This window comes from Planococcus citri, chromosome 2 (genome assembly GCF_950023065.1).
Source record: "Planococcus citri chromosome 2, ihPlaCitr1.1, whole genome shotgun sequence".
In the NCBI taxonomy this organism is placed as follows: domain Eukaryota; kingdom Metazoa; phylum Arthropoda; class Insecta; order Hemiptera; family Pseudococcidae; genus Planococcus; species Planococcus citri.
Window position 1 is genome coordinate 13,889,576 of NC_088678.1, and position 24,772 is coordinate 13,914,347.

General features: G+C 33.9%; 1 protein-coding gene across 1 annotated transcript in view; it reads left to right on the forward strand.

Moving 5' to 3' along the window:
• Nucleotides 1-24,772, forward strand: part of LOC135834756 (GTP-binding protein GEM-like) — a 239,739-nt gene that overhangs the window by 192,794 nt on the left and 22,173 nt on the right. Inside the window, exon 2 of the mRNA XM_065348723.1 lies at nt 4,797-4,975. Coding sequence (XP_065204795.1) covers nt 4,797-4,975 — 179 coding nt within the window. The remainder of the gene's footprint in view (nt 1-4,796; nt 4,976-24,772) is intronic.

Genomic DNA, 24,772 nt, shown 5'->3' on the forward strand with positions numbered 1-24,772 from the left:
CTCATACCTTTCACTCATATTGAAAACTATGCACTAAAACTTAAATTCCAAATTCATTTTTTAAATGGATTTTTGAAAGTCGAAATGTTACCGAATTGACAAGAGAGGTTAAAATTTGGTTTGTACCATATTTCCAATTTTCCGAGTTTGTAGCTCATTTCTTTTTGAAAATTTGAAAAATTTTAGATTTGATCTGACCCAAAATGGGTTTGAAAATATATGCCTAAATCGATCGAAAATGGTCATAAAGATCGATGGCTAATCATAGTTTATGCTGAATTTTAATTTTACTCGAAATACTTATGTACAGCATTTCTTTCTATAACAGGAGAATCTGAAAATTCGCCGAATAAGACTCCAGAACGATTCAGAACCATCACCAAACGATTCGAAAAGTTGAAAATAGAGAGTAAAACCCAAATTTCAGCATTTTAGTACCTACATACATCAATTTTGATCTTTTTTTTGTTTTCTTGAAAAGTGAGCATAAGTGATATTTGAAATCTTTAAAAATTCCCCAAAAATCGAAAATGAATTTCAGCACCTGAAAATTTTGCTGGTGGTGTATATTTTGGAGTCATCTTTGAATTTCCTTTTATTTGGTTCAATATATGGAAATAAAGGGACGTAAAATTCGAATTCGTTCATTATAAAACTATATTTCGGACTTCGCACAACACAGTCTGTACCAAGTCGAACAATTTGTCCGGACCCTCCGGGCATGGTACAAACCAAGCCCGATCAAAAAGGAATATTCATGCTTGGTACGCAGATTTCGGAGATGGTACAAAATCAGCTGTACCATCTCCGAATTGTACAATTTCGGACTTGGTCCACAACATATTCACCAAAATACCACTGGACCAAATTTAAGGGACTAAATTCAATTTGTTGACTTTTTAAAAGATTTTTGAAAGTTCTGATAGGGTGTTTTTTACTCGAAAAAAATCAAAGTTTGATCAAATTAAATAGAATCCATGCCTTATTTCTAATCATTAAAATTTCTAGTGGTTTTGAACTAAGTATATACCTATTCTAAAACCAAGGTGGATTTTTAGATTTTTCAATTTTGAAAAAATTGTCATGAAATAAGGCGAAAAATTAAATTCAAACCCTACAAACTCAATTGTACTTTTGCTATGAGCTTTTTGATCAATTCGGGTACAAACGTTCGGAGTTTGTTTCTGTCGATTTAAATTTTAAAACATTTTTATTGATTTTTTTTCGATGGAAAATTGTTTTTTTTTGGTTCATTTCATACCTTATTCTTGAGGTGTTTTTGAGCTACATATTTTGAAGCCTCCAATTTTTATGCTCCGAAAAAATTCTTAAAAAATGGATTGAGTCCAGAAGAAGAAAATTTGAGCCCGAAGTCATCTTATTTCAAAAGTGATGAATTTTATTTTGGGCTTTTTATTGCTTTCTTCGTGTTTTGAAAAAATTCTCAAAAATTTTTAGTGAAAAAGAAGTGCAGAAAATCAACGTTTTTCAAACTATTTTATTTTTAAGCATTCAAACAGTGGGGGGGGGGTCCATAAAAATGGCACATCTTTTTACACGTTTTTCAAACTATTTTATTTTTAAGCATTCAAACAGTGGGGGGGGGGGGATCCATAAAAATGGCACATCTTTTTACATTTTCTTTTTCAAGTTTTTCCATCTCTGTGCTTTGCTTTCGGTGATTTTTCGTCACTTGTGAAGAAAAAAAAATTACGAAGGATGTGGCACTTGAATTTTAATGAAGAACTTAAGACGGGGGCATTCGAGAGGAGGGACGAAGGCATTCAGATGGATCGGATCAAAACAATAATGAACCCCGATATTCGAATTCAGAGCCTTCAAATTCATAACAATGAACATGTCGCTCCATTTTTGAATTTTTTTCGAACTTTGATCAAAATATAAGGTCTTTTTGCCCCAGAGGTATGTCATGATCCTTCTTTAAAAAACTAGTTTATTAAAAAGAGAATAGAAAATTGTGTTTATTCTAATTTTTTCACATTTTTAAATTATTAGCTTCCAATATTGAAAGTTCATTTTTGAGCTTTTCAAATTTTAATTTTTCATTTCGAAATCCTCGCAAACAGATCCACTTTGAGTTCAATCCGTCTTGTAAAATGATCGTTTCAAAGTTCGATTATTTCTAACTTGAAAACCCACGACGTCCATTCACCTCCCCCTCCATCTTTATTTCCTTCCCCACCGAATTAGCGTACTTAAAAATGATTATGGTTATTCAAATGAATAATCGAACAGAACTCGTGAGAAAATCTGAGCGAAATTGGAGAAGGAGAATGACTCGTGTAGCACATTATTGTTGTATGCATAGAGAAAGTTGAAAGTGATGGTGTTAATAAAATTGCATACTCAGTTTGCCGTAAATGTAAATACAGCTAATTATTTACGGCAAACCGAATATGCAATTTTATTAACATCTTTCTGCGCATGTTTTCGCAAAACTATTCAACGTTGGAAGATTATTATTTTATGTATTTTCAAGACTGGTTGAATTTTGAACATATCTGTTCGGGGTTTAGAAGAGAATAGACTGATAGAAGGCGTACATTAAGCGATGAAAATCTTAAAATGTTGAAACTGAACTTCTAAAAAATTTGGTTGAAATTTTAAAAAAAAATTAGTCAGTTTATTATTATTAAGTTTGAAAACTGAGAAATTTTCTCTCTTTGGTTGAAATTTAAAAAAAAAATTAGTCAGTTTATTATTATTAAGTTTGAAAACTGAGAAATTTTCTCTCTTACTTTTCAAGTTCATCTAAAAAACTGTCATCTTACTCTTAGATGTAAAATTACACAGTGTTCTCTTCAAATCCACATACATAGGTTATAGTTTTCTGAATAGTCCAACTTTCAAGCTCACCTACATCGCTTCTGATGACCTTGTAGAAGTTCTTTCGACACTACAATGTCAATAAGGTAATTTCCATTTATCGGTTCTAAATAGGTAGGTACCTACGTTCTCGTGTGCTAAATTTAGTCGTGTTCTTTCGCTGTGTAATCATATCGACTTTATTATAATCCACGCCATTGAAATATTTTGTACCATAGTGATTCATTCAAATACCGTATAACGCCTTCGGATCCCTTACGCAGCATCCTTTTCAACGCTTTGGAATCGCCGGCCGTGTAATTTTTACACGAGACCGGCCACAGGCTGACAGTTTCATAATACAGTAGGTAGGTATTGTAAAACAAAGATCCATCGGAAGGATGACTTTATAAAGGCACGTTTTGACAATATTCAAAGTTCGCTAGGTTGCGAAAGCGAAATGAATTTAAAAGTTCATTAGCTAGAGTTATTTCAACATCCTGCAAAGCTCTGAAATATACCTACCTATATAGTATGTGGGTGACCGTATCAATGTACATAAATTTCATCAAATACAGCGGCTTTATATGTAGCTTCGTCGTCGTCGGCGTCGGCGAAAATTTCCTTTTAAAAAGTTTACCTATTATACATGTTGGTTGGTAGATATTTTGACGAGGAAAATTGTAAGCTTTTCCGAAAGATTTAAGGTGACTTTGAAGAAGGCAAATCATTGAGAAAGTTTTCTCGGGCGGTTTTCGAGTTCTTTGTGAAAACTGTGCTTTTAAAAAGAGCGCCATTTGACGACGAATTTCGCGACAAGAACTTATGCTTCCTATAAAGGTACGCTAACCTTGTAAGTTCAGCTGTCACAAAGAAAAAGTACGGCAAATATACATCTCTATACAAAAAGCTACACTTACCCTCGTGCGTTTATCCTGTTATAAGTTTTTTTTTCCCTTTATTATACGTTCCGATACCGGAATCAATCGACGAGTATTGAGGAAATACGTTCGTATAATATTATGGTAATTAGAATACAGTCTAGACGAATATTTAAAGGGGTAAATTCGCGTTGAAATCTCCGCAGGAGTGGAAAAAACAAGCTGGACAATTTTATGGTCGAATTGATAAATGCGTTTATCTCATTTTATCGGGTTTTTGCCATCGGAAAATTAAACTCGGGTAACCTCACAGTGTGTCCAGACTGCAAACCGTACAATACTCGTATAAAACGAGTTAAAAAATAAAATAAAGTAACGTATTGTCCGAAATATAAGTTAGCCTTGAAAATGCTTGCTAAAGCTGTTCAGGTTGTAAAAAAAAAAAACTCGACAAAGTGGGAAAACGCGAGTAATTGTTGGCAATAAATAAAAAACTACGAAAGGGATTTTTTACTCCTCGGTTGAATTATAGAGTCTCATTAAACCGCAGATAAAATTAAGAACTCGCTGTATATAGTACACTATAAGAAGAATTAAAACTTGGAAAAACTCGAACTCGAGCTGTGCGGACAAACTTTACTCATAAATTTGTTGGTGTTTTTTTTTTTGGTCGTATTTTGAGAGTGTTCTGTTTCATGTTCTTTGCGAATATGCTTTAGTCAAATGAATCGACACGGGGTTGTCCATAAGTAGGTATAATCTTTGTGTAAACCGCAACAAAAGGCCAATTTAATGACCTTAGATATGTCATTTACAAATGGAAAATTTGCCCGGTGATGTACGCCTGCCTTCGGCAAATTTATCCCTTGTAAGATACTGTACAATTTTAATTGCTTAAAGGAGCGATAATCATCTTTTGAAGTTGGTGAAAAATTCTTCCTTTGGTGGAAGTGCCTCGCGAGTTTCACAATTTCATTATCTAGTTTCAAGCATTTTAGGTATCTACTCTATGTTAATTAAAATGTAAGTAAGTTGTACCTATAGAAATGTGGTTAATTGACTAATTTGAGGTTTTATTTTTTTGTGCAGCCTATGCTGAGCCAGACTAGACGGCAAGATGATCCGGATGGATATTATAGACTGCGATCGTTTTCTATTACGCCTAACGGAGTATGCAAAAACCTAGGAGACTGCTTGAAAACCAAACGTTCGCGATCTAGTTGTTCTGTGGATTCATCGCCCGCTCCTATTACTCAAAGGTTGACGGGGTAAGATGAGATTTTTGAGTTTTATTTTGTTTTACTAAATATTGTATAGCTGTATAGTGTAGATGAAGGTAATGGGGAGACGAGATTGTTGATGTTGAAAATTGGCTTAAAATGCTCGAGTATTTAAATTGCAGGAGAATGATTTTTTTCATTGACATCAAGAAATATTTTATCCTTATGAGGGTTTAAATGTAGATTTACGATTCAAACTGAGTTAATAAATAAAGAAACAAATGAGCAAGCAACTAAATAAAGGAATAAACAAATGAACACGTATGTCGAAAACGATGACAACATTATACACTTTAGTACCTTCTGTTAAAATGCCAAAAATTAATCCCCTTATAAAATTAAAATCGCGAAAAATTTGATCAGCTCAATTAGGTGCTCTGGAACTTCCATTTCGCGTAGTATCTCATATAGCTTTGTCCAATTGACACAGTCGAAGGCCTTTGCATAGTTAACAAAGCATTAGTACCGCAGGAATGTTGAATTTGCGGAATTTTTCGATCATTTGTCTGATGTTCAAAATCTGCTCTCTTTTACCTCTTCCAGGCATAAAACCTGCCTACTCAGGTGGAATCTGCCTATGCAAGTATGTCTTGATCCTATTGTTCATTATTTGGAGCATCACTTTACTGGCATGTGGAATCAGGGCTATTGTGTGAAAGTTAGCACAATTTTTTGTACCAGCTTTTTTGTGTAGCGGAATTAACACTGATTTGCACCAATCTTCTGGCCATTCTCTTTTGCACCATATGTTGTTACACCATATGTTGTTACATATCTTCCGGATCATGTTCTCTGCTTTCTTACCCATGGACTGTAATATCTCAGTCTCCATACAGTCACATCCAAGCACTTTGCATAACTGGTTTTTAACCACAATTTTTGAGGTCAAGGCTACGGTTAAGGTAATCAAATTTTAGAATAAAGGTTAAGGTTATTCAGATTTAAATACGGGAATTTTTTTGGTTAAGGTTACGTGCTTTTTTACTATTTTTCCGGTTATTTCCTGAATTAAGGTTAAGGTTAAAAACTGGTTAACATACCTGTTGTGCTCAGACTCCAAGTATGGACCTGTGGTAGAGACAAACTCAGTGGGTGTTTCAAATTCAATATTTCAAACATTTTTAAAGACCAACAAGAGACCTACTTCACTTTCCAGCCAAAATAACAACCAGAAGTGAAAAAAACAGTGGTTGTGTCGAACACTGTTTCAATCATTGGGTATGTTCAGATCACTGATTGTTGCAAAATTATTGTTGAAGAATTTTCAAAAATTTGAAAATTGTCCCGAACTACAATTTGCCGCAAGTTATCCGCAATCGGATAAACGCAAATATCCGCAATATATCCGCAAAAATCATAGGTGCTATCTATAGTGCAATTCGAGTAACTATACTTTTTGCTATCTATAGGCAATGCGAGTAACTAGCTAACTACATTTTTCCGATTTTTTCGTTAATTTTTCTTATATTTCTGGGAAAGACGCTTACATAAACTAATTTTAAACGTTTAAGATGCACAGCGTATATTGACCCTAAAAATATAACATTAGTCATACAATATGGTGCGCATAAATATAATCTAGTTCCTTACATTTTTCAAGTTTGTTTTCGTGGCGTGACGTCATTTGCGGATATTTTGCAGATAATCGCAAACAAACGCACATCTATATTGCGGATGCTGTAGCTCGGGGTGATTTTCTGAAATTTGTGTAAATTGAGTCCATAAAAATAAAATATAGTACCTACCTTAAGTATATGAATTTAAGTGAGGATCAAAACCAAAATTCAATTTTAATTTTTTCTGTATGCAACAAAGCTGCTGATGGAGAAGAGACGAGGATTTAACCTAGAAACCCACATGTGCTTTGATGATCTGGAGAAGGCGTAGAATCAAGTATGAAGGAAGTAGTTGTTCTAAATCCTGAGGAACATTGAAGTGAACAAACAAATACTTAGTACGCTTAATTGAAGAAATATATGTTACTGTTAAAGTATTTACTCCAGGTAATGTATGAAATAACTAGTTATTTCATACATGAACGAAAAAGTGTGAAATCAGATTTTTTTCTACACTTTACCTAGTTATTTCATGCATACATGAGGTGTGTTTAGTTAAAGTGTGAATTCAATGAATGAACTGTGATAAAGTAAGAAATGAAGGTTAATTCAAAAGCTAGAACATAATATATGAGGGGTCATTCCACGTCAATTCAACCAAGAAGTGGTAAGGGGGGGATCGGCGATTTTTTTGAAATTTTTCCTGTGGAAAGACCTTTCGAAGGGATAACCAATGGGGCAATGGCAGAAATCGCAGCCCTCTAGCCCTTTTTTAAAGGCTGCTAGGGGTTGTCAAAGTTTTCAGTGAAATTATCCATTTCAGCAGTGGATTACTCGATAACAGCGATAAGTTACCTACCTACCAAAATGGAACTTTTTCCAATAGTTAGAGGTTTTGAGCTTTTGAAAGGCTTTTTGGTGATATCATAAAAAATCAGTGTTGCCACTTTTTTTAAATGAAAAATTAGCTGTCGTAAAGTCGATTTAAAAAAATTGAAAGTTTGAGAAAAAAATTCGATTTTTGATTTAAAACATGAAAAAAGTTTTGACTGGTGAAGATGACCCATTTGACCCCTACTTTTACATATCTGTTGAAAAAGTTGAGAAAATAAACGTTGCCAATGTGTATAATATGGAATGAAGTGCAACTCAAAGTGTCATGCGAGCAAAAAGTGCTGTAATAAATAATTTGTTTTCAATTTTTGGAAGCTTTTTTTGTCATTAATGTTTTTTATCATGCTCAAAACTATATTTTTGTAATAAAATAATTTTTAACCGCACATTTCATGATTTAACTGATCACACCTAGCTATTTCATGGAATACTTTTTCGTTAATGTATGAAATAACTAGGAAATAACTAGTTATTTCATACATTACCTGGAGTAAATACTTTAACGGTAACATATACACAGATAATGTAATAAGAGTAAGATCTGAAAACATGTCGGAAGCAAAGAAGATAGGAAGAGGAGTAAGTCAGGGATGCCCAATGTCATGTAGTCTGTTCAACATCTACTTCGACAACATGATTAAAGAATGGCTGAAAACCAAGCCAAAAGGGCTAGACATCAATGACACCCATTTCAATACCCTGCTGTTTGCTGATGATCAGGTGGTCTTTGCTGACAACAAAGATGACTTGCAGAGGGCTATGCACAACCTTCAGAAAGTAGCTGATAAATACAGAATGAGAATCTCGTCGTCAAAAACAAAAGTGATGGCCTTCGAGGGGAAAGAGCCAATACGCAGTAAAATCGTTGTAAATGGACTGCCAGTAGAACAAGTTATAAGCTTTAAATATCTCGGATGTGAGCTATCATATCGCACCTCGGGAGTAATAAGGTCACATCTCAAAAAAGTGAAATTTTACAGGAGAGTGATTTTCTTTTTTTTTAAAACTTGATTCATTATTTTCATCAACTTATAATCAATTGTGAGGAATGAATAGCATGTCATTTTGAAGATTGGGTATTAGGGTGAGTCAGCTTTACATGGGAAAACATTTTTTTCCACTTTTTCGAAGTCTTACCCCCTAAAAACGTTCATTTATGTCTAAAAAGACATCATATAAAATTTCAGCAAAAAAATAATATTTACTGGTGGCGCAGATGAGTTGAATGTTGAGAAGTTAGGAGCGCGTCGAGCGAAAACTTCCCACGGTTGCGCGCCGGGGAATGTAGCGTTGCGTCCCCTCGCTGGATTGAAGCAGTCTTACAAAACGTTACCCCCTCTACAATGCATGATAAGTAAGTTTAGTCCTTGGTGGGGTTCTTAAGATGTTATTAATGGAGATTCAATATAACAATTTTTCAATTACAAAGCTAATTTAAGGTGAAAATACAAAAAATTTGAAAAGTAAAAAAAAAAAGTATGAATTTGAGGCTGTAATATTCTATTCTACTCAGCAACTATAGGAAAAAATGTGTGTAATGTAGATATAGGATGAATTTACATTGAAAGATGACTGTTTTATAAGATTCAGCACTTTCAGTTTATGTTTTATAACTATTAATCAAATCAAATCAACTTTATTTTTTGCAATAGACAGCGTTGCTGCATTTACAAAGTCGACTTATGTACTAACATAGGAAATAATCAATACATAATGAAATTAAATAACATGAAATAAAATGAAATAAATGCGCCATGTACAGCACCATACAGGCATAGGATCAGCACAGATATCCAAATAGACGCATTCAATGAAAATAATAGAAACCAAATAAGAAATAAATAAAAAAGAAAAAAAACAACATAATTACATGAATCAGAAAACAATACATTATAAAAAAAGTGAGATTTCATGTACATTTATAAAAATTCTTAGAATTATTTAAGGTGCACTGGGGGAAGTCCGAATTCGGGGTAAGTCAGAAAAACTGCTCTAGCTCTTAGAGGCTTATATCTGCCGAAGCGCTACCCAGGGGTAACTTGAGGGTACTACCCCTACTTCATCACAGCATAAAAAATTTCGCAACCCAGTTTCATTTTACAGGCTTTTGATTGGTTCTTTTTTAGTTGCTGTTTTGAATTTGATTTCAAATTGTAACCAGTGTTTTTCAAACTGCTTTTTACCTCAGAAGAAATGATCAGTAAAAGTGATATTATAAGTGAAAGTATTCCTAAAACAATAATGTAAAACCCCAAGTATTCAATTTTTTTAAATTTTCAATTATTCATTATTTATATCGCTTTTTCTGACTTACCCCCTAAATTAGTGCTATGGGGTAAGTCAGAAAAGTGAACATTGATAATTAGGATTCGACTTCATCGATGTGTAATATGTAGAATGATATGTTTTCGAGGTCGTAGAATCCGAATCTGGAGTCATTTTTTTTGTAGGAGTGGGGGGTGAGGCGTGGGGAGGGGGCCATTCCAAATTTTTCCTACATTATTGTGTAATATGTCGAATAATATGTTTTCGAGGTCGTAGAATCCGAATCTGGAGTTATTTTTTTGTAGGAGTGAGGGGTGAGGCGTGGGGAGGAGAACATTTCAAATTTTTCACAAAATTATTGTGTAATATGTCGAATAATATGTTTTCAAGGTCGTAGAATCCGAATTTAGAGTTATTTTTTGGTAGGAGTGGGGGGGGGTGAGGCGTGGGGAGAGGGAATATTTTGAATTTTTCCTACATTATTGTGTAATATGTCAAATAATATGTTTTCGAGGTCCTAGAATTTGAATCCGGAGTCATTTTTTGTGGTGAATGTGGAAGATGAGTCGTAGGTTCGTATGGGTGGGGGATTTCAAATTTTGCTTGTAAAAAATTCCAAATTTGGTTTTTATTTATCTCAATGTTTTCTTATACCACTGATGTTCAAAGTTGACAGTTTTTTATGTAAAATCAGAATTCAGAACATGTTTTGAAAAAAAAAATGCTATACAATCAGGCAATATCATGTGTTCTTTTCTGCAGGATGATGTCAGATGTGTATTTTGGAGTGGTGTTACTTTGTTTTGGGGATTTTTTGTTTTGTTTTCTCAGAAGATGATTATTTTTTCTCCTAACATGAGTTTTTCAATTTTTTACAATTACATTTTTGTACTCTACAATAAATTGTCAGATGAATTGTTTTTCTGAAGTTACCACAATGACAGCCAAAATGTCATAATAGGCAGGAGGGGGAGATTTCTACAAATCGCCATTTTCATACACATCTGTGTATTTGAGCGGAAGTTATTTCAAATAATCATTAGTTAGCTCATTTCATTACTGTTCCAACTTGCACGGGGCACAGTAGGCCACAACCCCCCTCTCCCCAAACGTACTTGAATAGCACTCAACCCTAAAAACTAGCTCAAGATTTGAATTCTACGACCTTGAACACATATCAATCAACATGTTACACAATATTATAGGCAAAATTTGAAATTTCTCCTCTCCCCTTCCCTCACCTCCTACCCCTGCAAAAAAATAACCCCAGATTCGAATTATACGACCTCAAAAACATATCAATCGACATATCACATGATAATGTAGGAAAATTTTGAAATTTTCCCTCTCCCCACGCCTCACTCCCCACTCATACTAAAAAAGTAACTCCAGATTCGGATTCTACGACCTCGAAAACATACTATTCGACATATTACATGATAATGTAGGAAAATTTTGAAATTTTCCCTCTCCCCACGCCTCACCCCCCACTCCTACAAAAAAAATAACTCCAGATTCGGATTCTACAACCTCGAAAACATATTATTTGACATATTGCGCATCGATCAGGGTCGAATCCTAAAATCACCCATTAATTTTGTAGATTTTCTGACTTACCCCAAAGCGGGGTAAGTCAGAACAAGTTACATTTTATTCGATTGTGCGAAAGCTACTGTGACAATCACGCTGAAATTTTTACCATAGGTTAGGAACCCTTATGGGAACCTACGTACCAAATTTCAGCCATATTGGTTCATTAGTACGAGAGTAACAGCTGATCAAAGTTGAAATTGTGAAAAAACGTTCTGACTTCCCCCGGTGCACCTTACCACATAACATCCAAAAATTATCGGTTATACATAAAAATAAAAAAAGAAACAATGACGCTAGATGATAAATCAAAATTACAAGTAGTTGCTGAAAGTTCAGTTGCTAATGTACTCAGTTATGTAACAGTGTCCATATACTCATCTATTGAATAAAATGCTTTTTTTAGTAGCCATTTTTTCAGAGTTTTAGAAAATAATTTTGTGCAATTGATAATTTTAATTTCAGTTGGGATTTTGTTATAAATTTTTGCAGCCATGAAGTCTATACTAACTTGGTGAAATTTAGTCCTGAATTGTGTGCTATGTAGTTGTTGGCTATTTCTAGTATAATGACTGTGTTGAGGGGTATGTAATTTCACTATGCCTTTCTTCACAATTTGGGATATCAGATATATGTATAAGCAGGGTAGGGTTAAAATTTCATTTGAAAGAAAGATAGTCTTGCATGATTCTGTGACTTGCATTCGATAGATGATTCTTATTGCTCGTTTTTGTATTACAAAAATTCTCTGCATAAGACTGACATTACCGCCCCAAAACACTAAGCCATATGACATATTAGACTGGAACATTCCATAATATGCCATTTTTAATGTTTGCACATTGGTGACACCTTTTAATTGCCAAAGGAGATAATTTATTGATGATAGCTTCCCAGCTAAATAGTCTATGTGATCAGTCCAAGTAAGAGTGGAGTTGATGTATACTCCTAAAAATTTTAGACTTTCAACTTTAGTAATTGGCAGTGCCAAATTTAAATTTTGTGAGCTGTGACCAAAATATATCAGGTTTGTTTTCTCAACATTTAATTTCATTTTATTTATTCTGAACCACTCTACCAAATCATCCACTACCTGCTGTACTGAGATACCCATATTCATAGGAATCAGTGCTGTAGTGTCATCTGCGAATAGGATCAGATTACTCCTTACATTTTTTGGAAGGTCATTAACATAGTAGATAAAGAACAAAGGTCCTAATATTGACCCCTGTGGAACTCCTTGCTCAACTGGATATTGATCAGAGAAATGGTATTCTCCATTTATATCTTCTATCTTAACAATTTGAGTTCTATTTTTGAGAAAGGATGTGGTCCAGTCCAAAGCCACCCCTCTAATGCCATACTTTTCTAGTTTACCTAGCAATATTTCATGATTAATCATATCAAATGCTTTTGAAAGATCATAAAAAATCCCTATAATGTCATTTTTGCTGTGGAGATTTTCCAAGATATTGTGAATAAGTTGGTAAATGGCACCTGTTGTATTTTTATTTTTGCAAAATCCAAATTGAGAGCTGTGTAACAGATTATTATCGCTGAAAAATTTAGATATACGTTTATAAAATAAGCTTTCTAGAACTTTGGAAAACACTGATGTTATAGATATGGGTCTGTAATTATTCATGGCACTTCTTTCCCCCTTTTTGAACACAGGTGTCACAATATTGACCTTAAGGATATCAGGGAAGGCTCCTTCCTGAACAGACATGTTGAAGAGGCTGGCTAATGGTTCAGCAATGTATGGCGCTGCTATTTTCAGTATATAGGTATCAAGCCCATGGTAGTCTTTTGAATAGGAATTTTTGAGTGAGTGAATTACATTCACAACCTCAACTGAATTTGTTGGTGCAATGAAGAATGTGGAATTATTGGATGGGTTTAAATTATTCAAGGGATTTTCATTATCTTTCAAGTTTTCAACCTTTGGTAAATTACAAAAGAATTTATTTAAGGTAGAGGCAATTTCCAGTGGATTGGTTACCATACGGTTTTGGTCCATTATATAATCTATACAGTTATGTTTTGTTTTTGTTTTGATAAGTTCCCAGGATGTTTTGTTCAAGTTTTTGGCATTTTGGAGTTTTCTATCATTTGCAGATTTTTTTGCATTTTCAATCAAAGTTTTATATTTTTGTTTAGTTATTTTATATTTTTCTTTCAGGTATGGAGAGTCAAAAGTCTTCTTCATGCTATGTAGGTCCATTAAATTTTGCTTAACAGTTTTTATTTCAATTTTGGTTGGTAGGGGGAATTTTATAGAAAATTTTTGTTTCCTTTTCACTATACCAAATTGGAATGACAAATTATAGTGTGATAAGAACACATTTAGGAAACTCTGAAAAGCTAAATTAATGGTATCTGTTTCACTCCAGCAGTTACTCCAGTTTTCTCCCTCAAGTAACCTGAGAAAAGTTCCCCTAGTGGTATCATTTATTAATCTTTGTTGAGGTTTTAAATAATTTACTTCTTGTACCTGTTCAGAGATATTGAGCATGAACATTACTCCCTCATGATCTGAGATATGTGTTTTACATACTTCAATTCCAAAAGGGGCATCTATATTACTCAGAAAATTGTCCAAACAAGTTTTAGATCTTGTAGGTTTGTTGCATAGTAAGTTCATTTTATAACAAGAGCATAAATCCCGAAATGTTGTTGCAGCTTGGCTATTTGATAGTGTGTTTATGTTGAAATCACCACCTATAATGTTGAGAAAACCATTTTTGGATACAATTTTCATCACAGTTTCTAGCTTTTTGAAAAATACATCTATGTTACCTTGTGGTGGCCTATATAGAGAGATAACATTCAATTTTCCCATGATGGATGTCATAGCTGCAACCTCAAAACTTGATTCATTATTTTTATCAACATATACCTAATTAATTGTGAGGAATGAATAGCACCTCATTTTAAAGACCTGGTATCCTACCTTCATTTAGCATAAGAACACTTTGAAAAATAAAATCTTAAATTGGAAATATTTTAATGTTTGGAAAACATTTTGAGTTATAACCTTTCATAAAAAGTGATCTGGAGGCGGAAATAAGCGTCCAAAAAAAATTTCATGAAAACAAAGTTGTAGAGAATTAAATTTCGAATCGACGTAATGTCGTTAGTTTTTTTCTAGAGTGCTTAGTTTTTGAGTTTTTCTCAAAAAACTAAAATTTCATGCTTTGTGCAAATTCATTTTTCTGTAAAGTGATCAATTTAAAAAAAAATTTCCATTTGGTACAAACTAATAAAAAATGCACTCCTTGTGACTATTTCTAACTGACAAACATTCAAAACAATCAAAACTATTTGTTAACACTTTGTATGTAAGAAATTTGCTCAAAAAAGGTAGAGTTTTTTGAGATGTGACCTTATAACTCCAAACAACTTGCAATGTTATAGAAATTTTGAGTTAGGCCCTTTGCATTTTTTACATGATCTAAGCAGCATACCCGACTCAAAGTGTTATTTTTGAGATGTGACCTTATAACTCCCGAGGTGCGATATGAAGGAGAAGTGGGGTGAAATTCATGTGAGCCACGGCAGGATATAGGAGATGAGATAGGAAAAGCAACGAAGACATCCTAAAGGAGCTAGGAGCAGAGCCAATCAATGAACGGTCCCCTTGTAAAGTCAAATAATACACTCCAACTGGCAGGATCGAGCAGAGGAAGACCAACGAAAAGACTTGATGACACATCAGCAAGCAATTCTTCCACAGTTTCCCAGACGGGCTGAACAGCTCACTGGGTCAAAGTTTAATGATGATGATGATGATCTACAAGTAAATGTTTAAGATACCATCCTTGAGAAAATTTGAGTGCTTACATATTATGAAAAAGTAAACTAGGAAGGAGGGGAACGAGGAAACATGAAGTTTCTCAATTATGATATGTTCAACAGAAAACACGGGTTTTGACTCAAAATATCAATTCAAAAGCTGTTTGTGGGACCAACGGACCATATTTCAAAATTTTAGTAATCCTCTAAACAAAAATAAAGTTCTTGAACAAAAAATGGTCAACAAAAACACCCCCACATTTCCTCTAAAAAATGCATTCCAGGAAAAGAAAGACATATTGTAAAATAAAGAAAAAATTAAAAGCGTCTAAATCTTCAACTTATTTACCCTCATTCACATATCAGTCAAAACATTCTAAAGATATTGAAAAAAAAATCAAAATCTTCAGAAAAAAAAGAGAAGTGAAAGACAATTTAAATCAGGACGCTCGAAAAATACATCTCCCTTCTGAACATCCCCTTCTAATGTAGGTAGTTTTCACTTTTACTTTTAGTCTTCCCTCCTCTGGCGTCGCGTCGCTTCATCATTCAGAAATGAAAAACCAACGAAATGAAGATAACTCGCAAGTTTTTTCATCGTTTAGAATATTCGAGTTTGTTAGAAATTCGTTAATGGTAACTACACCATCGGATCACGTGGAGCACCCAAGTAAAAAAAAAATATCAGAAAAAAATTCCCACGCGCTATGTAAGACTTTACTGTTGTAGCTGTTTAGGTATACTGCGAGCCTTTTAATACTAAGTATAACCCAAACCATTCATAAATCTTGAACAAAGTTACTACCAAGGTGAGTTTGAAAAATACTGCAACGATTTCAGCACTATTAGAAGTAAATGCATTCTAATTTGTAGGTCTATGCCTCCAGAGAGTAATAAGTGCTTCGGAATTCATCGAGCTTGGAAAATGACTCTAGAGAGAGGGGAAAAACATATCTTTTGTAGAAGTTAAACGCCCAGCTACAAGTACTCGCTGAAATATTAATACATTAAACGATCACTGGGTAAATACCAAACGTGACGGGGGTTTAGCTTAATGGCTGCGTTGAATAATTGATACAGCAGGGCCGAGAAGTCGAGACGAATTGTACATTACTTACTATAGTGAATACCGACAACAACACGCTTGTAAAGAGACCCTTTCTGATAATCTTTTGTATATATGTATTGGCACCGTTCAACGCAATAATCGACTAAAAGAAATACAACTCTAAAATACGTATCTATCAATCCAAAAACTCGTTTGTAATTAACAAAATGATGGATTATTGTTTACCAAGTCTATCGAGAGAATGGGAAAAAAGCTTTTCTAGTTTGGAAAATGATAGCCTGGCGATACATTTTCGTTTCGTACCGAATAAAAACGCCGAATGTATCGCAGCAAGGATATAAAAATTTTTATTTTACGTTTGTTGTTATCCCTGAGTAGGTACGTATTTCGATTTTCACAGAAATCATCAAACACGAGTGTATAAAATTCGTCGACGAAAACGTCAGCCATGAGCTAAGTCGTGAAAAAAACTAGCCCGTTATTTTAACGAGTGTATCGCGATAGGTTTTCATGGCACATGTAAATTAGAGAATGAAATTTTCCCATGGTAGAATACCGAATGAAATATTCGGTACACATGATGTTCACCAAGATGATAATTCTGATCATTGAAGATGAAAACTAAGCTCAAATTATATTTGAAACTAAAATCAGAACTGAATCCAAAATTAAAACTAAAAATTGAAGCATTGTAGAATAAAATTAAAATCTACTTAAGTTGAAATAAAGATTATTTGAAATTAAAATTGAAAATAAAGTCGAAATCTTTCAGATAAAAATTCAACTTGAAAAGGGCAAATGACAAAACAACCCGACAATTTCAACCGAATCAAAATAATTTTTCACGCTTTCTCTTCCATTCAATCTACTCTAAACTAACTCGCGTTTCCTCGAGGGAAAAAACATAGTAAAAGTTGTAACGAAATTTTAACAATATAGTAGAAATAAATTGTCCAAGTCCATTCGATTCAACCATCTGTGCAGTAGGCTGGAAACATTTCCAAGTACGTTTTCGCAAAACATCGAGTGAAAAATTTCGATAAAAGGAAAAATTTTCACGGTCACCAATAGCAACATTGACCCAAATAGGTAGTTATCAAACTCGAACCACTCTCTCCAATAATGATGTAACTTAACATCGTTTACCAACAATTTACAAGGTACTCGGAGAAGAAAAAAGTGGCCGTGTTAGTATACTGTATTTGGTGAGATAAACCTACCAAAATGGTACCGATTAAAGCCTCCCGCAGTCGCAGTCGGTTTCGATAAAGTTTTTACCAAGTTTAAAAAAGTTGTCAGTTTGAGAAATCACCTGCGAGTAAAACAATTCCAAATTAAATTCTCTTGCGTTTTAGATAAATAGTTGTCGTTAACTCGGTCTGGGATAGACCTATGTTGAAAAATCTTTGTAGGTTGAGTTCGTAGAGGAAAAAAAACTATAGCGCGGGTATCTACAAATTCAATTCGACGAGCTTATCGTATTTCATTCGTGTGGTAATACTTACATGTGTCGGTGTTTGCATTATCAACCATTAATCCCTACCCTACTATTTCGTGTTCGCTCAATGAGTAAAAAAGTAAAGAAACAAATTGACGTACGAGAAATTTGAAGCAGGTTACGATGAATCATGAAATAATCATGCATTAAAACACGCGCACACGCGTAAGTTGGTACGTTTAGGTGTTTCCTATTTCCCCGTAGGTATCTTCAAAATGCGAACTGAGAAACCTCGAATTAGATAGTAAAATCTTACATATCACAGCAGATTTTGGTAATTTTTCGATTTTTCTTCTTCAAAATTGGCTGTGGCTGGAGGGGAATTGGGGTTCATAATATACTCAAAATAAGTGAATATTTCAACTCAGAAATCTATAATAAATGACGCGTCACATGGTAATTTCAATTTTTGGGGTTTTTGGGCATTTTCAAGAGCAGGGCGGGGAGAGGGAGGGAATTCAATGAGCTTGGATCGAACGCTCAACAAATATTCAAACATTTCCTAGAATAGAAAAACTAACTCAAGAAATTCCAAAAACATAATTTTTCCAAGCAATGAAAAAATTTTAATAATTTTTTTTTCAACATTTTTGTTTCCAACTTCAATTTTTTAAAAATGGTTCGAACCACATTTTTTGCCAAATACTTATTAACAATGTTTTGTACGAGTAATTCAGCAATCACTGAAATTTCATCAATTTTCGTTACTTTCAGGTCATTTAAAAACCATTTTTACAGTTTTTAGAATACCTATGCACTTTATGTGAATTTTTCTCATTCTCCTAACAGTTCGAATAAATCTAGTCAATTTTTTATAGGTAGTTTTCAACAACTTTGATGTCAATATTTGAGCATTTTTCTCAATGTTTTGGTTAATTTTTGGAATGTTTCATCAATTTCCATTTAATAAATTTCAACGGTTTCCATCACATTTCAAAATCTAAGTAGGTACTTATTTGTATTTTTTCAAAACTTTGCTCAATTGCAGTGTTGTCAGTTTAAAACAGTACCATATGGAACGTCGAGAAAAAAACAGACAGTGTTTAATACAAAATTCAGTTACAAATTTTTTTTTGTTCTAAACATTTTTTTCAACTCAATTTCCTAGTGTTTTTTTCCATTTCTTGTTGAAAAAGTAGTGAAATTGAATTGACTAAATTTTTAGATTTTCATTTTTCTTCCTGCATTTTTTTAATATTTCTTGGACCTTACAGCTATTTTATGACGTCGTATCTTAAAAGTTGATGACTGTATAAGTAGGTATTTAAAAAACTGAATCCAAAACAAATGACTTTGTGTTTAAAACGTGTGTAAAACATGTTTAAAACACGTTTAAAACACATGAGAATTCAGGAGTTTTAAACCACGTTTTAAACAAAAAAAAAATGTTTGTTTTGTCTTTTTTTTTCAACATTTTTTTCCAAAACTGCAAATAGGCTATGCTGTTTTTTTTTCATTTTTTTTGTTTTAGGTATTTTTTACAATAGGTTAGGTGCTGCATTTTCGAAGAATTACATTCAATTTTTAAAATTAATTTTTGGTAAATTGTGATAATCTAAGCTATGTACTTTGAACGCTAGAATACAAATTTTAGGACATTTAGTCGATTTTTATTATTTGAAGACTGAAGAGTGATACTTATTCCAAAACTCGCTTTGTCCATTTTCACAACTTTTCAGGAAAGAGGAAAAACAGTTTCCCTTTAAACGGGTAAATTGGCTTTTTAGGCAAGTTTAACACTTTATTTGGGTGAATTTATGAAGTAGGAGTGTAAGTATACACTTCATCCACTGAATACTGCTGAAAAAAATTTCAATAAAAATGGACAAAGCGCGTTTTGGAACATTATTTTTTTTTTTTAATTTTGAGTGAATTGGCTATTTAGGTGAGTTCAACACCTCATTTTGGTAGGTTGATGATGTAGGAATGTGAGTTAATACTTACTTCATCTACCAGGTACCGCTGAAAACCCAACTTCTATAAAAATGGACAAAGCGAGTTTTGGAATATCACTCTTCATTTCATTTCTTGAATTTATTAAATGCCAAGATCATCAAAATTCATTTTCACTTTTGACCGCCATCATTTCTCATTTTTTGCATTTTTTTTTTTTGAATAAGTAACTAAATGGATGATAATTTTTTTAAATTTATCAGTAGGTATAATATAGCCCTGGCAAAAGGTAATAAACAGCATATATGTGAGGGCGCATACGGAAAGGGACCATATGACCAAAAGTAAAATTTCACAGGAGGGAGGTTTAAAGTTTTGCGTTATTTCCCTAGTTTTAAGGTAAGATTATGTACGGCTATTCCAACTTCGAGGGTCCTACATACTACCACACATTCACCCACCCCCTCCAGGCCTCCATGCAATGACCTGTACTGGTCAAATTAGGCACTACAAAGTTGATATAGTGAGCTATTCAGTTGATATTATCAAGAATTTTAGAGTCTTAATTTCGATAAAAATCATTTGCAGCCAATTGTGGCAATGTTTTTCGGTTCAACTTGTGTTTTTTATATAGTTTCAAAAAAAAAATCAGTTATATAGGTATATTATTAAAAAATACATTTCATAAGTCGATACCGGTGGCTAGGTGTCTGTACTGATGGATCATCTTGCCAGGAGTCCTGAAATCGGGTTCTGCTGCTGGAAAACATCTTTTATGATTCTTTCCACTTATGTCTATTTAAAGTCACAAGTTTTTGTAAAATTTTCATTTTTTACGCGTTTTTACTTCTTTTTTCAAATTTTTTGCGTCATTTTTCAATTTTTATGAGTACCTAATAAATTTATGCATGCTTCGCCTAAAAGTAAGAAAATTTGATGAAATCATAAAAATTGGGGCCTGTGGAGGGTTCCACTCGATTTTTGAAGAGTGTTGAAAATAATGTAAAAATTCGCGTATACATTGTAATCGTTTATTTACTTCGTAATTACTCGTAATTCGTTGTATTATTGAGATACATTGTATCGTTTACATTTCCGAGAAGTCAAAAAACATCAATCGTGACTTTTAGATTTTTCTATTCGAATTCTCCGATTTCTATTCGAATTATTACCGTTTTACGATTCCGTTCGCATTATGGTGATTTTATTCCATTTTATTTTCGTGTATATATCTTTGTATTAGTGTTAATATGTTCGAATACACTTTTATTTCGAATGTGCGCATCATATTTTCAATTTGACAAAAAAAAAGAAAATTGATTTTTTGGTCATAAGGTCCCTTTCCGTATGCGCCCTCACATATAGGAACACTAGAATAAGAGTACGAATTGGAAATTTTAAACTCTCAAAACAAGCAGAAATAAACAGAGGAGTTTGCCAGAGTTGCCCACTCTCTTGTGTTTTATTCAACATGTACATCGGATCACATGGTAAAAGAATGTCAGAAAATGAAACCAAAAGGAATCAAAACAGACAAAAGGCAGAAAATATCAACAGTACTATTCGCAGATGATCAAGCAGTACTAGCTGAAACAGAAGATGACCTACAGAGATCAATGTACAATCTAACAAAGGCATTGGAAAAATATGATATGAGATTATCCTAAGAGAAAACAAAAACAATGTCTTTCAAAGGAGAAGAACCAGTAAGAAGCAAGATTGTAATAAATGGAAAAATCATCGAACAGGTCAATAAATTTCAAATACCTGGGAAACATGATATCATACCAGGGAGAAGTAGATGTTGGTGGAAAGATTGCAAAGTTCCTGAGAGTCAGTGTACTGATATATAGGACCCTGAGAAGCAGTAAGGTGTGAAAAGAAACAAGATTGAAGGTGTATAATACCTTTACAATACCGATGATGACTCATGGAAGCGAAGTATGGACACTGAAGAAATCTAATAAAAGAAGAATAACGGCAGTGGAGATGAAATTCATAAGGAGAACGGCAGGGATGACTCTCAGAGACAGAGTCCCATCCGAGAAAATAACAGCAGATCTCGGGGTGAAGCCAGTCATGAAGAAGATAAAAAAGTACGTATAGGAAAGATTGGAGAAATCATGTCGAAAGGATGCAGGAAACAAGATCGCCAAAACAAGTCCTCTAATGTACACTAACGGGGAAAAAATGCAGAGGGAGACCAAGGAAGAAACTCACAGATACCTCAGGCTCATCCTCAGCAAGTTCCACACTATAGTAGACAGGCCAACAAGCCTACCGCTTATAAGGAAACGATGACAACGATCTTTCTTACCGCCTGTTCTCACTTTCTTTCTTTCGAACCCAATTTTTTGAGGCGGATGAGGACGAGAAGGAGAGATGATGAGGGGAATCGCGTTGAAAATTAATTTCTATAATGAGAAAAAATTCAATACTTACCCCTTTCCCCGCTTTAGAAGCTGTCAAACAATAACTATTGTACTGGATCAAAATGACGTCGACATGAAATCGTGTACGTATTAAATTACAATCTGTATCAGCAAAGTACCGCATTAAAACAGCTGTCATTGGCATTGATAAACTTTCGGCAATTCCAATTGATCATATTTTTTGAAAGATCACCCAGTAAAAGTAAACGTTCACATATAACTTGTAACATACCTACTCAAAAATGGTAGGCAGTGTAATTTCGTTGTTTACCGAAAAATAATACAGCATGGGCAAAGCCAAAGGTGTAGAAGGAAACCGCAAATATTCTCTGGTTTCGCAATATATAAAGAGCTCGTATACAGTTTCACGATGCCATTCGGTGCGATATTAATATTTATGAGATACTCGCGACGAAAACTCATTTCTTAAAATCCTACAGGCGTTGGTTAGATACGAGTATTTTATTCTGTTATTCGTCGTTATCGGAGAGTTTTGCGCATTTGATTCATTCCAGGGTCTTTGCACCTTCACCTTTGGATAAAGCTCGCTTTTAATTATTACCTTCATACGTGATACTCGTATTTTGCCACGCGTACCGCAAACATTTCCTTCTTCTCGAATACCCATTAGTATTTTTCTTTTATTACGTCTTATATTGTCGAAACCATCGACATCGAGTATTGTTTTCTCTTTGCTCGTATTCGCGTCTGGTAAAAAAACACGTTAATTAAGATGGCGAAAGCGATATTTCTTAATTTATCGAAGATACGAGTACGAAATTTTCTGAATTGGAAAATAAATTCCGTTTGTGCGCAATAATGTTTACATAGCGAAAATGCGTGCTGCTGGTTCATTCGACGAAGGAAATGAGTCGGTCGGATTTACTCGTACACGTTGCGGAAAGTGCAAAAACGACCTTTCTCGATCACCATAATAACGCTGCTCACCTTATATCAACGCATAAAATAAACGTCGGTCGTCGTTGCTGGAAATTTCAATTTTCTCTACGTACCTAATAATGATTTATGTGTAATGGCGCAATTCGAGCCTATACTGTAAGGAGTATGTCACATATAATTTGAAAAATTACCCATTAATTGAATGCTACACTATTATTAATGATTCCAGTATGATGTTGGTTTTTGAAAAGTATATACCGGAGAAAAAACGCCTTTTGTGTCAATCTAAAAAGTCTTTATATTGGTCAATCATATATATGGGCTGTCATTAGTAGGTATATATATACGAGTAACGCGGATGAAAAACTTTTATAAAAGCCAGAGAGCTACGAAAACCTAATACTTTTCCTTTTAACTGACGTTTTTCCTACCGGAATGTCATTCAGTTTGAGTTAATCCGCGTTGAATTGGTACTTTGAACGAAAGCAATGTATAAACCATTTAAACATGTTGCCAAAGGATTACCTTTATCGATGTCGAATTCCGCCTATGCTATTCGGTGTTCACCAATGCGAATAAATCAAAATGTAGGATTAAATTTTAAGATGCTCGTTATGTGCTGTAAATTCTTACGCGCGCGCTGGGTAGGTTTGGTATATTTATACGAATCAATCAGACGTTTGTGAAATTTGGCTAAAATGCGTAGAATAAGTAGAAAGAGAAATTATGGGAAAATGTTGCGTAGTAGGTATAGGTAGTTTAGTCGTTTGAAATTTATGAAGTTCAGTCTGACTTTAACGACGCTCGTATTATTGAATGGCAGCGAAGTTACAGGGTACCCTGCCAGCTTGAGGGTGTTAATTGTTTCCAAGGTAATCCCTTTTGTGCGTTGATATGTTAATGATCCATTTCGAATGATTATACTTACTCCGAATTCAACCTGCCATTTTCAAATTTTTCTCGCCTCGATGACAGTTGAAGGTATTTTTTCACACGATTTTTTTGTAAAATTTTAGTTAAAAAGCGGATGATATGCGTTGAGCAGTCTTGTTTTTTTTTCACAGCCTATTCAAAAAACTTATTATTCAAATCTGATTTTCCAGTAATTTGACTGATTCCTAAATTGTGATTGGATTTTTTTAGTGTGCGTAGCACACTATTAGTTTCGGTCTGAAAATGAAAAAATTCTTTGGAACGAATGTTCTCTTAGATGGAGGGGCCGATTTTCTTGAAATTTTCACACGTAGATGTGGTCTAACGTGAGGCATGGAACGCCGTAATTATAATTGCAATTACTCAATTAGCTTCTTGAGTAATTGCAATTAATTACGAAAATTTGTACCAAAAAAAGAATAAAAAGGGGAGAAGGGCCATATCAAAAGGGACGCCGACAAAAGCGAAGCCGCCGTCAGTTAAATTTCAAAATTTATGTAACACCACAGGGGTTCTAAAATCTTTTCTATTGTTCAATTTTCGAATTTATTTTTCAAAATTGAACAATAGAAAAGATTTTATCAAAAGGGAAGCCGACCCCTCTGGTGTTATATTTATCAAAAGCCAAGCCGACACCCTTTATGTTCACTTATCTGCCGGTTTTTATTGAATTGAGCGAACACAACGGGTGGTAAAAATTTATTTTTGAAGAGCCTTTAAATTTTCAAAATTGAACAATGAGAAAGGTATCAAAAGCGGCGCCGACATCTGTTTTAAAATGTAACACTGCAGGTGTCCTAAAATATTCTTATCTACAGTGTTATCTTTCCCTTTGTTCAATTTCAAACATTTCTCTATTGTTCAATTTTGAGAAAGGTCTTTAGAGCACCTGCAGGTGTTTCATTTACACACCTTTAGTACCTAGACAATGAAAGCAGGTGGCTACCCTTAGTAACCAAA